The sequence below is a fragment of the Hippoglossus stenolepis genome, chromosome 1 (assembly GCF_022539355.2).
Source record: "Hippoglossus stenolepis isolate QCI-W04-F060 chromosome 1, HSTE1.2, whole genome shotgun sequence".
In the NCBI taxonomy this organism is placed as follows: Eukaryota; Metazoa; Chordata; class Actinopteri; order Pleuronectiformes; family Pleuronectidae; genus Hippoglossus; species Hippoglossus stenolepis.
The window spans coordinates 24,115,186-24,132,614 of record NC_061483.1 but is presented as its reverse complement, the minus strand read 5'-3'; the positions used below and the strand labels follow the sequence as shown (position 1 = coordinate 24,132,614).

Below are 17,429 nucleotides of genomic sequence, written 5' to 3'. Positions count from 1 at the left end.
ATGAAATATGATTCTCCTCCAGAGGCGCTCCAAACATCCTCTGCTACTGTTGCTGAGGCTTGACAAGTAAATATATCAACTCAACGTCCTGTCGAAAAACAAAAACATGAGGTGTTTGAAACATATGTTGTCAAAATTCAAATGAGGCGTATGGATGAGATTCGGACAGAAAGGTAAGTCAGAGGCTGCATATTTTGGTTGCAGGAAGGGGACAAAGTGTCAGTAACCAAAGACTGAGTGTGTATGAGGTAATCCTGTGGTGAGCATATTTTCACTCATTTCCTGGCAGTGGAGGGACCTGTGTGCTCCGTGGGGAAGGTGTGCTTTTTGTGCATTGTAACAGAGCTCACCTCAAAGCAGATCCCTCAAGGGGGCTCCGCTACCTCTTGCACACACACACACACACACACACACACACACACACACACACACACACACACACACACACACACACACACACACACACACACACACAAGAGCGAGGGAGAGCGAGCTCCCTGAGTCACAGGGTGGAACCCTCACACACATAAAGGGTGCTTTGTGCCCCAACTCATGGAGCTGTCAACCAACACCAGCGAGTTTCTCACACTGAACACCACTGTTCACAGGAGAGTGGGCAGACTCTGCTTTTATGTACGCCCTCACAAAAATGTATCTACATCTCCAACTAATCTGTGGCTCAGTGCCTTATAACTACAGGTGCACTCAGTGTAATTGACATTTGAAAGTGAAATGGTATTAAGAGCATGCAGGTTTTGACTTTTCTTTTTTTTTTTCAAGTTATATCCTACAGTCATATTATACTGTTACAACTGGAGAGCTGTTTGTCTGTTTGTGTGTCTGCTTCAAATTCCATCCTCCAATCCTCCAATCAAAACAGCAAACAAGGTGAAGAGGATTGGCATTTGCATATGATCGTTCAAGAAGAAGAAGAAATAGAATTTGGGTAAAATTCTGATGCTGATTTGCTGTTTACCGTCAGCATACTAATACTAATAGCTCCATATCTCAGCATTCCTATAAACTCCGTAATGATGTGAAAGACATAACCTGATAAGAACAAAAAACCCAGGGGCAGCCATGTTGTGCAGTTACAAAACTTGCCATGGAAGACATCTTATTTCCTCTTAAAAACCTTTGTCTAACTTCCTTTCTCAGTTTCCATCGACAAAGGACAAGAAAATTGTGTTTCCTTACGTCCGACTCTGCACAGCCTTCTCCAGAGGAAAGAGAGCTACAGTGGCCAACACGTCTCAGCATGGGGGTTCAGACCTCAGCTCCTGATGAGGATGTGACATGTATACAGTTCCTCTGCTGAATCACACATTTGACAGGAAAACCATTAATACTTCAATATTGTTCTGTTCTTGATGTATCAATTTCCTCACCTGGTTCTTCTCCTTCCTCTTCCTATCCATCTTCCCTTTTCCTGTGTACACACACACACACACACACACACACACACACACACACACACACACACACACACACACACACACACACACACACACACACATACATTGTGTTAAACTAAATGATTTACATAAAATTACCAAGAATGTTGAAAACATTGTCACTGAGAGTTTGGTGTTTAGCACAATCCTTCCAGTACACATGTAAACACCGTCTTGTAAGCTCCGTCTTGTATAATTGGCTTCCATGAGGCTGAAAAGACTGGATAACTTGATTTCTAACCCTCTTGAGGTTGAGCCAGGCATCAGTTATTCATTTAGCAAGCAGGTTAGTAAAAACTTGAGATCCCTGCTTCTTCAACCCACCCACTCACAAGCAGAAGTGTACTGCCTGTGGCGTGTTCTTGCTCCGTACAACCCATGACACACACGTCCTCTTCATCGTTCCACAGTTTGTCACTGTGAGACCTAGAGGTACAACCTTCCTGAGAGTTTAAAGCTTCCACGGTTCATTGCAATAAACAGCAAACAACACACACACACACACACCTGTACTGCAGGCCTTATTCTGCCTTTCTTTCTATTGCTGTGATCATTTCTGTTCTTGCTGCTTTTTTCACGTCAGTGTGTTTGCATTTGTGTGTGTGAGTGTGTGTGTGCATGCGTGCATGTGTGCATGTGTGAGTGTGTGAGTGTGCGTGTGTTTGGAGGATGCGTCACACTTAACTATTTGATATCAGGAGAAAGAGGAGAATTCCTTTAATCAACTAATCAACTTTATGCTCCAGTTCATCCAAGCGTTTGTACAATACAGCACCACGGGGAGCAGTCTCCTCACTCAGATCAAAAGCCCAGTCCTTTTTAACAAGTCACACAAACAACTGTTAAAAGAGTCGTCGAGCATCGAATGAAACATCATCAGGAGACAACTTCAATCATGAGAATTAAGTTTAAGTGGCAGAGATCTGGAGGTTTCTTCAAACATCACTGGGTTTATTTATCATACCTCCAAATACCAAGGGAATTTTAATGTCAAATATGAGACAATATTTATTCCCTGACTTAATTTGAGAATGTTTTATATTTGCACAGTTCATTTATTATGATTGGGTAGCCTTTTCAGGGATGTTAATGTACTGGAGCAGTTTAAAAAAGAGTCCAGGTACCAAGGGAAGTGACTCGTTGGTAGCACAAATTAATAAACAAAAATGCACTGAAGAACCACATCAACTTTTCTACTTCAGTAAAAGTAAGTAAGTACTTACTCCTAAATGTACTTTAAGTGCTAAAAGTAAAAGTACTTGCACAGTGTATTTTATTCTCTAATGTAAAAGTCTATGACATCATTATGGGGCGGGGTCTAATGTTATCTGCCTGCTCTGATTGGATCAGTGGTTCAGTTCCCTGTAGATAATGATTACTTTTAAAAAATATAGAAAAACAATGTGAACATGTAACACAATGCATTTTTAAAATGTTGTGCAGTTGAAAGTACAGATATTTGCTGATATATGGAATGGAGTAAAAGTGAAAATTACTCAATAACAAATCTACTTTAAGTAAAGTGCAGATACATGAAAAATATCAGTAACTAAGTAATTGTACTTTGATACATCTCATCACTGCTCATCAGTGCCTGTGTTTTCTGTTCTCATCATCATCTCGTTCATCTTCCTCAGGTTTTCTGATGGTTATGTCTTTTCCAGGCTTCTGATTATTTGACCATCAGTGCGCTGCGCTGCATCCCAGGAGGCAGAGTCCATCACATGACGGGCTACAGCACAGGGTTGCATGCTTGGATGTAACTCCACTATGTGTGAAGATCACCAGCCCTGAGCACAAATTCAATGAAGCTATTTGAAGTGTTTTGTGGGAGTTTCTCTCAAACCCACAGGCTCTGAGATCGTAAACGTCGTCTCAAATTACAAGATGCATTTATCGTTTTCATAAAATGGGTGTTGTGAGGATTTGTGAGACTGCTCTATAAAGAACACTTAGCGTGACTGAGTAAAGTTCAGATACTGACTTAATTCATTAGAAGCTACAGCCGAAGGTTAGCTTAGCATAAAGACTGTAAACAATGGGAAACAGTTAGTCTGGCGCTGTCCAAAGGAAACAGGATCAGTTCAACTGTAAAGTTACAACACACGTGCTGAAACTCTGTTCATTATGTTTCTGCACATGCTACTCGAACTAGCATGTAGCATGTGACATGTCTATGAAGCATGCAGCACTAATTGTGTTTGTTCTAATCTCTTTAAACCTATATGAACTCTAATGCAAATGTGATAGGCCTGGGCAAAATGGCCATAAATGTAATTGTAAATTGTAAATGTAATACGTAATTACACATTAATGCTTGATAAACAGCAAAACATTTGACAAATTTTGTTTATAATTATATTGCGATAATTACTGTTTTAATGTTTAGCCCTAAAATGTGATTTAAAAACAATTCCATGTGCATTATTTATGGCATATTTAATTTAATGTAATAATCTATCACTGATACTAAACTGTTATTATAGCCCATCATCTATACAGTTGTAAATTTCTCATTTCAATAAAAGAATATTAATAATAAAACATGTTTGTATGTAAGTGCATGTAATTTGTGGTGGTAGGTTTTATGCTGTACTATATAAAAAACACATTTGAAAGTCTTGATTAGCTAAAAATGACAACAAAAAAATACATGCAACAAAATAAAAGAGAAAGAAATGGACATTGTTTGCAGTTAGCTACAAAACCACTTTATTGAAAAAGCAGATTATGTCATCTACAGTTAAATGATACGTCCCGATTTTAATACATTAAATAACTTTAGACTTTTTTTCATGTTTAGATAAATAGATCTAGTTTCCTTTTTTATGAACCATCTAGGTAATCAAAAACATTTTAGAGATACAAAAGTTGTGTGACAGGTGTTGAGATGTGCTTATTGGAACTACCAGTAGGAGAAAAAAAAAAAAAACTTCTTCTCTTTCCAAGTGATTTCTGACAGAAAAATAAAATAAAAAACTAGCCTCTTTATGTACAGGGTAACTAGCTGTGTGCTATGCAATAGAAACTGAAGTAGCACTCTTAAAACAGGTGGATTAAGACATCTTTTAAAGGGGATACACTCTTTACAGTCTTTTTAGGTTTTTCTCAGAGGGGTTGATATTGTGCAGGTTAAGTCCAGAAAATGCCTCATTCTTCATGAGCAGAACCCTTGTACACAGCTGAGGTAAAAACACATCTGACGACAAGGGGAATGTCTCGTGTATCAGTTTGCAGTCTCTGCTTTTACACATATACAACTAGGAGGAGAACAAACACTAAACATTATTACATTCCAATGAATCTCATTACATCAGGTTACATAAAAAAAAAGCACTTTCTGCCGGTGGTGACCCCTGGCTTCAGTCTCCGCTTCAGTCTTTGACACATTCAGTAGTATTTATTCACACGTGAGTGTCCATTTTACAGTATTACAGTATGAATAAGAGCTGTGCCAGAGTTTGGAAATAACAGTTGGCGATTGTTTTATTCTCTGTTGAATTAACCACACGGGTGGAGTTTGCTACAGTCGGAATATGATGCATTGATCAGGTACTGCAACATGTGTGAACCCGTCAATGTGCTAAAACAACATCAAGGTACGTGATGGACAACATCAAAATCATCACTGAGAGAGAGCGGGGGTCACTGTGTTTGATGCTGTGCTGCCCTGCAAACACAGTGAGGTGCATGTGCCATGGCCCTGCCACTGGTGCACACGCACGCACACACACACACACACACACGCACACGCACACACACACAATTTGCACAAACAGTTGGGGTTTATCTGCATAAATCAGATTTTTGCTTGTGCAGGAATGATGCAGTGATTTTTACCTCAAAAGAAAGTTTCCTACAATATCTTGAATTCTGGCTCCATGAATGAGCTGCTGAGCTCCAATCCTAAAAACGCATAACAGCAGAAACCCAGTGGAGAGGGTTTTCCACCAGCACCACCACAGCTCAGAGCTTCAAGTTGTTTTTCTGTCTCATGTAGATTTTCTTTTGCATATACACACAGTACTCACATAAACACATTCACACACACACACACTCAGACACACATTACAAGCAAGGGAAATATGGTTGGGGTGGGGGGGGGCTTCCTAAAAACATGGGTGGGACCAGCAGCTCCAGGTTTTCAGGGCTGTTCCCCCAAAAAACACAACAGCAGACTTCATGGCGGACCAGGAGCCTGCACCACAAAGCGAGTTCAGGGGGTTGTCCAGCTAACAGTGGGCTTAAATCAGGTTTGTTGTTATCATGAAGCTGGCTCCGTTTTTTTTTTTAAAACCGGGGTAGATCGCCATGGTTACCTAGGCTGCAAGGCTAACCTGATCTGGAGCAGGTTAACTTCAGAGAATAAAAGCTGTCAGCAGCCTGATCACTGACCAGATCAGATCCCTGGGAAAACATTTCTACTGGATCCTGACATGGACAAAAAGAGTTGAAGTGATAAATAATTAAACATCAATAGATATTTTTATAGATCAGTGGAATTGTTTTGCTGCTCCAGACTTAGTTTACCACCTAATAGCCACATAATGAGGATTACAGCTGCATTTCAATTAATTGTACAAAGATTATCAGATAGATTCCTGACAGTGTTGATATTTTTACACTCTGATTGTGTCACAGCAGCTCGGACTAACAAGAGAGGATGAGATGATAACTGGAACTTGAACATTCTCATAGCCAGATTAGTAAATCCAGAGTTAACAGAGCCAGCTGATAACTAAGCTTCGTGATACAGTTCATCCAGGACGGCCGATGTCGGGCTCAGTGAAGCCAGAAAACCCAGACTGATCTGAAGGTGCTTCATGGTACAGGCCCCAGAGCGAGACACACAAACATACCTGTTCTGTCTTAAGGCATGCGGACAAGTGGCGGTTCCTCATAGGAACACTGTGTTCTCAGTGCTTGTGTGACAAAACCAGTGTCTGGAAAAAAACATACCAAGAGTCAGTGTCCTGGACAGACCTGAAGCTAAAAGGTATTTTAGCAGTTTCATTCCTCTTTGAGCAGCAAATGGCAAGATGCCAGATTCATACGGCAGCATGGGAGGTGTCGCTAACAGAGAATCACTTTTACCCTTTCACATTTATCTCTATTGAAGGAATGTAGCTACTTCTTGATGACTGATTTCCATAGTACTCATGGACTCAGACTGAGTCCATGTTACAGATCAATACAGACTGCCAAAGCAAATATAAATATAGAATATAACATATGCATGGCAGCATTTCCCCACACAGGCTTTACTTTTAGTATTTTTAAGTAGTTTTATCTGTTAATTAGTGCACCATCTCTTCCCGCTCTACCCAGCCTGCACCTGTACATTCTGCTATCGCTTGCTGGGTCTGCTGACAATCACAAATGCTCCGTGGAGAAACATAAAAGATGCAGCCATCAAAGATATTTTACAAGCAAGGACATGGTAATTGCTTATCCCTTGGTAAATCTCAGAGAAAGATAGTTTGTAAACACAGTGGCACAACTGACGGAAAGCAAAATTGTCTCTTTTGTGGGAATTTAATGCAACACTTGTAAAATAAATCTTGAAAAATAAAAGAGTTTAGAAATGTTTGACACTGTGTGTTTTAGAGGGTTATTCTGTGAAAAACCAAACTAATTTGTGAACTAGTCATTTGGTACTCAAAGTTGAACGAAACAACTGCAGGCAAATACTATTTGAGCCAAGTCTGCTTTAAAAACGATGTGGATCTCTGACCCACTGACAAACTCGAGGAGGCTCCGTGTCCTGGACGAGAAATGATACAAAAGACCAAACGTGTTCTGAGGTGTCAGACAGCGTGTTTCACCTCGGAATCTATCACGAGCGCAGCAACAAAAAAAGAGATTCTACATCTAGGATCTTATGTGGAAAACATCTGCAAAATATATATTCATATATAAAAGACAATCTATGTGCATCTAAAATTTTCTTTTTCTGTCATAATATAATCATTAATTAAGACACTGCTTGTGAATCTCTCGAGGTCTCGTCTAAGATTTCTATAAGTGGAATGTCAGTCGGTCCTCTGGGCTCGTGGTGCTACGGTGCATCTGTTTTGTTGGGGTGGTGCAAGGAGAGGGGCGATGGGTCAACAGTCTTTTTTTTTTTTCCTCTCACAGCTCTGTGTCATGATGCTGGGTGTGCTTTGCATAGCCTTTAGCAGGGCTCCATTTCAGTGTTAGTAGCTGCACATAGAGGGCCCCACTCTGAAGGCACAGCATGCCCACCCCTGGGGCCTGTCCGGCCCTGTCGGCACTGGAATGTAGTGGCTCGTTCCCCGGTCTTCCTGCCACCGAGTTCTCAGACGTGACAGCGCTGGTGAATCCACTGCGGTGAACCACTTCAGTCAGAGCGCAGGAATGAAAAACATGGAAAGCAAGCAAGGCAAGCGAGGAAAGAGAGAGAGAAAGTGAGTTTGTGTTCTCTCCTCCAAACCAAAAACCCCTCTCTTTGATGAATGTGCAGGGGTCAGGAGGTGTGACGTCACCAGGGGCCTCTGGATGAGCCAGCGAGTTGGCTTTCAGGGTTAGGCACCCAAGGGGAAGGGGGGGAAGAAAGGACCGCAGATGGAGGTGAAGGGGGGACCCTTTTTTCCCAGCCCTGTCATGTGGCGGCAGGGCTTGTGGTGGGAGCTGCACTGTGTGTGCTAGTCCGCGGCCTGGCTAACCAGTCCAGGACAGGGGCGGGAGCTTGGATGGCCACACAGAGGCTGGAGGGGGTGCAGGCCTTTCTTTTGCCCGCTGGTGGAGTTGCAGAACACCTGGGAGGCAGGGCTCGGTTGCTGCCCACCCTACTCCCCCTCACAGCTCAGTGACGTGGAGGGGGTAGCTGGGGGGCGGGTGGGCAGTGACCTGCGACTGGAGCCGATGGATGTGGCAGCTGTGGCAGAGCAGGTGGCCTTCCAGTGGATAACAGCGGTGGCCCTCCTCGTCGTTTAGCTTCAGACCACAGTCCTGAAAAAGTACACAAGAAGACATGAAGACAATCAACAACAATGTGTGTTTTTGTTTGTTTGTTAAAAAAAATGTTTTTCTTAAGAGAACCAATCATCTTAAAACTTGGTGGAATAGTGGAGTATGGGTCAAGGAATAACCCACTAACTTTTGGAGCAGATTCGATAAAGGATCCAGGATTTTTAGTTTTTAACATGGCAAGATAGGGTGTTAGCCTTCTAGTTCTCCTCTGTTGTATGGTTATCTTTCTCTTGTTTTACTTGCTGTTATTTTAATTTCCATTCTTTGGAACTTTGTTCAGAAAAGTTTGATATAAAAGTTATGTTTATTATTATACTAGTTAGGATATGCTCAAGAGGTCCTGGTAGATGGATTTTGACATCTTTGGACAGAGTTAGGCAAAACATTTCCTTCAGACGTAGCATACAGATGTGACAGGTTTTGGCGATCTTCTCGTTTAAGCATATCGGTGCATTAACAGAGAACTATGTCCAACATTTGTTACATTTACTTTAAGTTTTTAAACTTTGAAACTTAAACTGGTGAGAGTGAAGAGTTCAGTGAGATGCAGGATAACATCAATGCACAGACTTCAGTCATGCGGATGCCGAGTCCTGAGGCAAAGCTCTGGTACAAGTGAGATGATCTTTACACATGGGGTTTTTCTCAGAGTGTCCAGAAGCAACAAGGAAGAATGAATGAAGCCAGTTTACTGCAGCAGACAGGCCCTAGACCTGACCTGTGGTCTTGTGTATTTTTGAGTACTTCTTTTGCAAGTCTGTGTAGATTTGACAGTACACATATGGATGCTTTGAACTGCTGAGAAATTACGAGCAGGTCTGTGAGGGATGAGAGTCTGGGTCAGAACACGCTGCAGGGACAGCACAGACTGAATGGCCCTGGACCACTGCGATCATCACTCAGAACTGGGTAAGCAGCTGAAAATTCATGTTTTAGAAATGAATTCTCACACTGCACATGTGAATCTCACTGAATCTTCTGCTAGGCACTGAGCCCCTTTTCTCTGGAATGGACTTTATTACACATCAGTTGAAATCTTTACATCAAGACTGAAAAATGACTTTTATTCATTTCATTATAGTCTACCCCCAATCTCAATTTAATTCAAACATCTTGATGTGTTTTTCTTTTATTATTATTATTTTTTAATATTACATGTTGGTTTTGTCCAATGCATTCTCTTTAAATATAAAGTGTGTTTAAAGCAAAGCTTTGTGATTCGGCCCTTTTAAAACCAATTGATTAATTGATTGATCTAAAAAATATGTTATTGTTTTTTAAACCTGTGATGGATTTAACATGTCCAGGATGATTCAGCTCTGGACTTTACCCTTCCTCTGCCCCCCCCGGAGGTCGGCTGAATGATTAACCACCTCTTACATGATATCATGAGCTATTTCTATGTAGAGGAATTTGAGCCATTCTGAGAAATTAGCAGGAGAAGGCTGAGTAGAATTAATGTGTTTATAAATTTACAATTCAGAAAAAGATAGAGACTAACTGCAGGGTGGAATGAACTGTGGGTGTGCTTTGTTGAACTAATCACTACCACTTGAAGAACAATGAGTCAAATGTCAGGATGACTGGGAGCTCACACGTCTGGTTTAAGCAACAAGTCCCCAGCTGAGTTCAGACCTCGACATTGGAATGCGCTTAGTCAGTGAGTCACAATGTTGTGCTGTAACCTTGGGTTGATATCTGTATGTATGTGTGTGTGTGTGTGTGTGTGTGTGTGTGTGTGTGTGTGTGTGTGTGTGTGTGTGTGTGTGTGTGTGTGTGTGTGTGTGTGTGTGTGTGTGTGTGTGCATCTCATGTATTCCACAAGAGAGGTGAATCACACTCATCGGTACAAAGTTTGTCTCATTACACGATTTGTAGCTCTGACCCAGGTTCACTGTGTGTAAGGGATTGAGTAAGTGTGCACGTGTCTGTGCGGGTGTGCAAGATCGGGTATGTGTGGTTAAAGAGTGTGACTTGTGCGTGCAAATATTTGTGAATGTTGTCTTCACTATTTCATAACAGCCTAAAAATTGAATCATATGCAGTGATGATAAATTGACTCTAGTCAAATCACATGCAGCTTACACAGTGAGTGTGTGTGTGTGTGTGTGTGTGTGTGTGTGTGTGTGTTTGTGAGTGTGTGTGTGCTGGAGGATCATCTCACCTCACAGTGGTAACACTCTACATGGTAATCCTTGTCCATAGAAACCACCCGGATGGTTTCCTCAGAGCCCTGGTGAAACAAGTCAAACAGTCAGATCTTCACACTACATCCCTCATTGAAGTGATGGTCCAATATCCTGCTGGTCTGAGGTCTGATTCCTGCTGCTGCCATGTGCCCAACCTCAGTACAGAAGGATACACCACACCTGCTCTGAATACATATGGCTGTATCACAAAGAGTAGGGGAAAGTTTGGATTGTTTTTTGGTGTTTTTGGTGGCACAGTGTTGCAGTGGTTAGCACTATCACCGGTTCTTGGTTCGAATCCCACCTCAGTCAGGGTTTGTTATGTGTGGAGTTTGCATGTTCTACCCGTGTCTGCGTGGGTTTTCTCCAGGTTCTCCGGCTTCCTCCAAAGTCCAAAGACATGCAGATTGGGGGTTAGGTTAATTAGAGACCCTAAACTGTCCATTAGATTAAATGGTAGTTTGTATTTTATTTCTTAGTATATTAGGCAGAGGTATAATCTAAAAGATAATCTTAGCAAATTTTTAATGATTTATTTACGTTTTTTCATTTGGGTTTATTTTCATAAAGGAGATACTAGTTCTTTTTTTCTAAATGGCATGTAATTAGAAACCAATATGATCTTAGACCCGATGCAATTTTTGAAATACTGTTAAAAATAAAATCTGGTGTTAATATTTCACTTTTTCTAATCCGACCTGTAATAGTTCTAGACCTGATAGTTAACCAAATGCATTTCATTAAATGTGCTATTTAAATGTTTTGTTGACCAGCTCATGAGTTTTGTTGGTCAATTCAATATATTCTGGTCCATTTTTCAACCAGCGGACCATTTATTCCCTGACACGAAAACTTTAACATATATGTGAGATACATTCATTCATTCTGACCTGGGCTGGAAGGATTGGCTGGTTGCAGGAGGCACACTTGGGAGCAAAAACCCTGTTATAGAGGAGACAACAAAAATTCAACACCAGTCTGTGTGCAATGTCAATCCCTTGACTTCTTATTCCATATTTTAAAACACATTTTTCCACATAAATCCCAGTATTATACCAATTCTAACATTATACAACAGCCACAGAAGCAAAAGGGACCACTGTACACTTTGTCTTTTCAAACAGCTTGTCAGATTTTATTTGTTCTCCTTACGTGTGGTAGTCTTTAACGCAGTAGATGTTGTTCTCTACATCCACAGTGAAAGGTACTCCATCTAGACCCTCTTTACACACCACGCAGCGGAAACAGCCTGGATGGTAGGACTTGCCCAGCGCCTGGAGGATCTACACACCCACGTAGAAAAAACACACACACACACAGACAAGATAACATTAAGACTTAGGAGCGAGGCCACTGAGTTCAAGCAGTATCATACAATGGGCTGCCATCTTCCTTAAAGTCCAGATTAAAAACATGGATTCAGAGAGGGTGATGTAATGTCACGTGTCATGAGGAGCTTTGTAATCAAAGATGATCCTGTAGTGAGGGAGACTGTGAGCGTATAAAGATGCAAGAATTAAATGTACCAAGCTGGAATGCCAACTATGTCTGCACAGTATCTGCTTCACTTACGATAAGCACAATAATACATCAGGCGGAATCAGAAATAACAAATATTATTCATGCATCCAGCACAATGTCTTGCCGGTCGAGTTCTAAACTACCAGACACTCTGCACACATCTACCCTCGCTGCTCTCATGGACTCTGCCTTTTCCGTGACAAAGCTCTTACCATCTCCATGATGAGGTGACCACACACGAAGCACTTGTCAGCCGTCTGCTGGAAACCAGAGTACTGTGGGTGAGACGAGACACAGGATTTATTACACTCAGCAGTGAATAAGGAATCATTTTACGATCAGTACATGACCTCAACTTCATAAATAGAACTGGCTCAGGTGAGTGTGAACCCTCCCTTAAGCCCCTTTTCCACAAAAAAAACAATAACACCCACTAACATCAGGCTTTTCTCTGCAATGGGAATAGATTCAATCAGTATTCACTCCCGGATCAAATGATGCAGTAGACACGTCCTAACCCTAACCCGGGTGAACACGCTACTTTGGCAGGACAGCGAGGTGAGGGAGTGCATCGGTTTTCATTTCATTTGTGACGTCGAACAAGATGCACTGCAAAAAAAAGTTACAGTTGAGTCACAACGGCTAAATTTGGTTTAAAATAGGTATTAGGTGTGCTGCTACAGGCCTACTGCTGGGGGGGAACTCCCATCATAAGCCCTTTTCTCTCTCTCCCACTCTCTACCTCTGGCCCCCCCATGTATTTTTCCCACATTACTCCACCTCACTCTGTTTTCTCTCTCCCATAGTTTGCGACCTCTCTCTCTCTCTATCACTCTTTCTCGTATCTTCAGGTATCTCTGACTCAAGAGCTGCAGGATCCAGATCTGACAGTTCTTGAATATTATTATTATTAATAATGTTATTATTATTATTTTCATGTAACAACCAGTCTGAACTTAAATATGTTCCTAGTCTCTCCCTCTCCTCTCTTCCCCATTTTTCTCCTCTCACCCCAACTAGTCGAGGCAGATGGTCGCCCACATTGGGTCTGGTTCTGGAAGGGGTTTTCTCCCCTCTAAAAGTTTTTTCTCTCCACAGTCGCCAAGTCTATTGGAAAGTCTCTGTGATCAAATATTTTAAGGTCTCTTTTAATTTGTAATGTGCCTTGAGATAATGCATGAGTCTGTGCTGTACGACTAAATATGAATTGAGTTGATCTGCTTCAGGACGTTTTTGTCTTAGAGTGGTCTACAGAGGGCGCTGCTGTGCATGGTAAAATGAACATGAGGTTTCTTTTAGGATCCTTTGTCTTTAAGCTGACATATTCATCAGGCAGCAGTGACCTGAGGCGTTTACACAATTCATTCATCTTCATTCTCCTAAAGAAGGTTTGTGTTCTTTTTCTGCATTGATAGCACATCCATACACTTACATCTATTCATATTTGGTATCTGTCATGTTTGGACAGTGACCACTCCCCTGGACTAACTGGGTGTGAAGTGCTCTCTGTGCATGACAGGAAACCAAACACCCGGCGATTGTCCCTTTCCCTTCAACCCCACGCCTACAGCAGACAATGAAGGTGACCATCTGCAGCTCACAAGCCCCTTGGGGTCCTGACATGGTGACCAGGTGGAGGTGGGAGGTGGTGATGGGCAGGCTGCCCCCTGCCCCTGACATCTTTACTCCAGATCTACCATCTGCCACCCCCACCCCACCCCCACCCTTGAGACACCCCTGGGGTGACAGGCCAGACTGGTCGAGTCTCAGCTGTGAGAGGAAGGTGGAAGGAGATTAGTCTCGTCCCGTCACCTGACCTTCAGCATCAGTTTATCACTGTGGGGCTCTGATTGTAAATAACAAAAACAGGAGTTTTAGTATTTCCTTACAGATTGTCGGGCGGGGAAGTTGCCTATAAACAGGAAGTTGTGAGAGCAGAATAGTGCATTTGTTGTGAGGTCATTTATGAAGCAATAATTATATTACAGGAACCTTTTAAGAGCAACTTCCTCCATTTTCTAAATCAGTCAGAAAATCTGTCTTATTTCTGTACAATATATTATTATAACGCTGCAGACCTGCAGCATTGAAAAAGTGATCAGAATTATAATTGTTCCATTTGTTTTCATGTACATTAGACTTAGTTTTTCAATACTTACAATATAAGAACCGTGAGAGCAGGTCCTGTATCTGCCCTGTTAACCTGAAGCAGATGGACCAGGGCCCGGAGAGCAACAGCTGCCCTACAACACCTCCTCCCACCCTTAATTGTAAGTGCTGAGGAGCAGCACGTGGGGTAATTGAGCTCCTTGGGGATATCTGGGGGAAACTGGTATGATTGGAGGGGTGGTGCTAAACTCCTAATTGTAGCTGAAATGTCTGTTTCCTCTGGAGGGTTGCAAAATGCAGCTAGAGATCCTAATCCCTTGTTCTCCTCTCCACCCGCTCCTCACTCACCTCTCTCCACAAGGCAGTGATAGGGTGCTATCAGCTAATCTGCTCATCGCACAACAAAATCAATATTTCCTGGACACCCAGGTGACTCACCAGGAAATCCTCCTCGCAGTAGACCTTCCCGTTGACGTTGTAGAACGCTTTCCCTCGCAGCCTTCTCCCTGAAAAGAAGACAACAAATTGAATCTCCATTCTCTACTTGGCCAATGTGCTGCTACAGATACATATGGCCAAAAGTATCTGGACAACCCTTCTATGCATGTTTAGTGAAGGACAATTCATTTTCATCATTATGTTGGAAAAAGTTACAGCACTAGTAGGAAGCCATCTCAACAGTGCTGACCTTTGAGGGGGCGGAAACCTGAAAACAATGACCACAAACAAAGACCACAGTACACAGAATAACTATTCGTCACTTTACTGAATAACACAACATACTGTATGTGCCTTTTCCTTCATCTCTCTTTCTTTACGGCCGCAGCAGAAAATCAGCTCAGAGCAGATGGCTGGCCAAGGGTACGCAACACTTCGCCCGTGCCCCCTTTTAATTACTTAGACCATTGATCCCAACAGGAATCCATTCACAACTCATACACAATCAATACAGCAGGCTGCTTTCCAAACCTCCCCCCCCCAGAATCTCTCCTCTTCCCTGCGCTGCCATTGTGCACCGCTCACAGACAGACCAACAATAGCAGAGTGGAGGGAGGATGTCCCCAACTTTGACACATGCATGAACACAGGCAGGGCTCTAAACATCAGCATATGTGATTAGCCACTAAAAAAAAAATTATAATCAAGATACAAGAGAAGGCCTTTGTTATATAATGAACCAAGCTAATACTATCAGAAAAGACTTTCTTAGCTGCTGAGTGATGAAACAACTTTTAGACATAACTTTGTTGGTCTTTTTTTTTTCTATAAAACCCAAACAGAAACCGGTCTACATGACAGTGGGCCCAGCTTCAGCATGCTGGGTCTGAAGGCCGACTTCCTCTGGGTGAGCCTTCATTCATCGGAATCCAATCTAACAGGGAAATTCAGCAGCGAGCTGGCTGCTGCTGCCCCCTGCCACGCATCCCTCACAGCTCGCCCATTCAAATTCATTTAACAGCAGCGGTGTCTCTCTGGCAGCATCATGACTTCACCCGGGGAAGATGAAGCACACAGATCTCATAAATCTGCTGGATTAGTCAGATTTAATTGTTGAACCCAGCCACCATTGATTTTATGGGTGTCCCAGCATGGGAAAGATGTGCCCCCCTCTTCTCTCTCTTTTTAGCGCTGAAATTTATGCAATCGCTGTATTTCACACACAAACACAGTGTCACAATGCTGGGAGATGGCAATACATTAACACCCACATAAATGGCTGGAGCGGCTAAGGAATGCTGTCCACACAATAGGTGAGACTTTTAAGACTTTGAGACTGAGCAGCAATTAGCATTTTGGTGGCGTGGAGCAAAGAGAAAAGCAAAACTGAGGAAGGAACTCCGTGTGATGCAACTCTTAGGAGACACTGTTTTCTACACTGGGGACTTTGCAGAGGCTAAGCTTGCAGGAGCAGTGAGATTGTAGTGAACAGTGCAGCAGCAGGGGCTGCGAGGTGTTTCTGTGTGCTCGTCTGTGGCCTCCACTCTGCAGTTTGGGGTCTGGAAGGTGAACACAAAGGCCTCAGCGCTGATGACTGTGTGGAGCGCTGCTAGGGGAGCGGGCCGACTGAGCAAACGGGGACATTCTTTCTGCCTGAGGTCACTAGCTGGTCCCATTCAACCCCCCGCACCTCTCCAACACCCGCTCTCTGCCCGCTCCCCTCACAGAGAGAAGGAGGAGGGGGAGGGCTCCGTGCCTGCCTCTCTCTCCTCTGGCCTTTTGTCACTCGACAGCGCCCAAAAGAAAATGAACACAATCCATTTTTATCACTCTAAGAAAACGAACCTTTATTAACACAATAAATTACTCTCAAAATAAATTTTACTTTTTATTTCTTTTAGAAAAAAGTGAAATTCTATGAATGTGAATATACAGTCACATTACTTGACTCCTCAAGTTGAGATGCGGCTAAGATATACGATTTCTTATCATTTGTTTGTTTCCTTTTGAGTTGGGGGTTTCTTGGTTCTGTTTTGTTATTTCACTCAGGTAGACATGGGGAGGTTTCTGGGTCCAATGGTGCACTGCATGGTTGGTCCAGATCTCCTCATGTTTTGTTCTTTTTGACCACACTCCCACTCTCCCATAGTTTAATTTAATGACATTTAATAAACCAAAGTTACTTTGACTCATCCCAATTCTGTGTTGCGGTCACTGGGTTGAGCAGAGTTAAATTTTGAGATTGTGGCCATGACATATTTGGCGATATATAGATGACCTTGATTTGCAACAGCTAATATAACTTAACGTGGAGGTAAAACAATGACGGTAGTGTCAGGATTAGTGACAAATGCCTTTCGCTCGTCTTGCTCACAGTAAATCACAGTGTTACCGCTGAGGTTCTAAGACTCTGACCTCTGCTCTCCTTAAAACTGGTTGTTTACAATTTTTGGACGTTTCAGAATTTGACCATGTTGCAATGAAATGAGTGTTAGTCTGGTTAAAGTGGACTGATGTGTTACAGTGGAAAAGGTGTTATTCAGCTAAATTCTCATGTGGTACAGCTGGATTCACACAGAACAAACTGAAACAAGCTTGTTTGCCTGATTAAACCAGCAACGTTTTCGGGTAGCCATCAAACGCTGTCAGGAGGAAGACACTCCACCACTGAGTTTAATTTCACATTTTAGAGCCAAACAATTTCAATGCAGCACTTCCAAAGAAA

General features: G+C 42.4%; 1 protein-coding gene across 1 annotated transcript in view; it reads right to left on the bottom strand.

Annotated features, from left to right (window-relative positions):
• Positions 1-4,142: 4,142 nt before the first annotated feature.
• The window catches only part of LOC118111253 (WT1 interacting protein), a 30,173-nt gene continuing 16,886 nt past the window's right edge, over positions 4,143-17,429 (bottom strand). Inside the window, exons 3-8 of the mRNA XM_035159690.2 lie at positions 14,705-14,772; positions 12,370-12,432; positions 11,789-11,919; positions 11,527-11,578; positions 10,612-10,680; positions 4,143-8,426 (exon numbers count right to left, since the gene is read on the bottom strand). Of these exons, the coding sequence (XP_035015581.1) occupies positions 8,274-8,426; positions 10,612-10,680; positions 11,527-11,578; positions 11,789-11,919; positions 12,370-12,432; positions 14,705-14,772 (536 nt within the window). The 3' untranslated portion in view covers positions 4,143-8,273. The remainder of the gene's footprint in view (positions 8,427-10,611; positions 10,681-11,526; positions 11,579-11,788; positions 11,920-12,369; positions 12,433-14,704; positions 14,773-17,429) is intronic.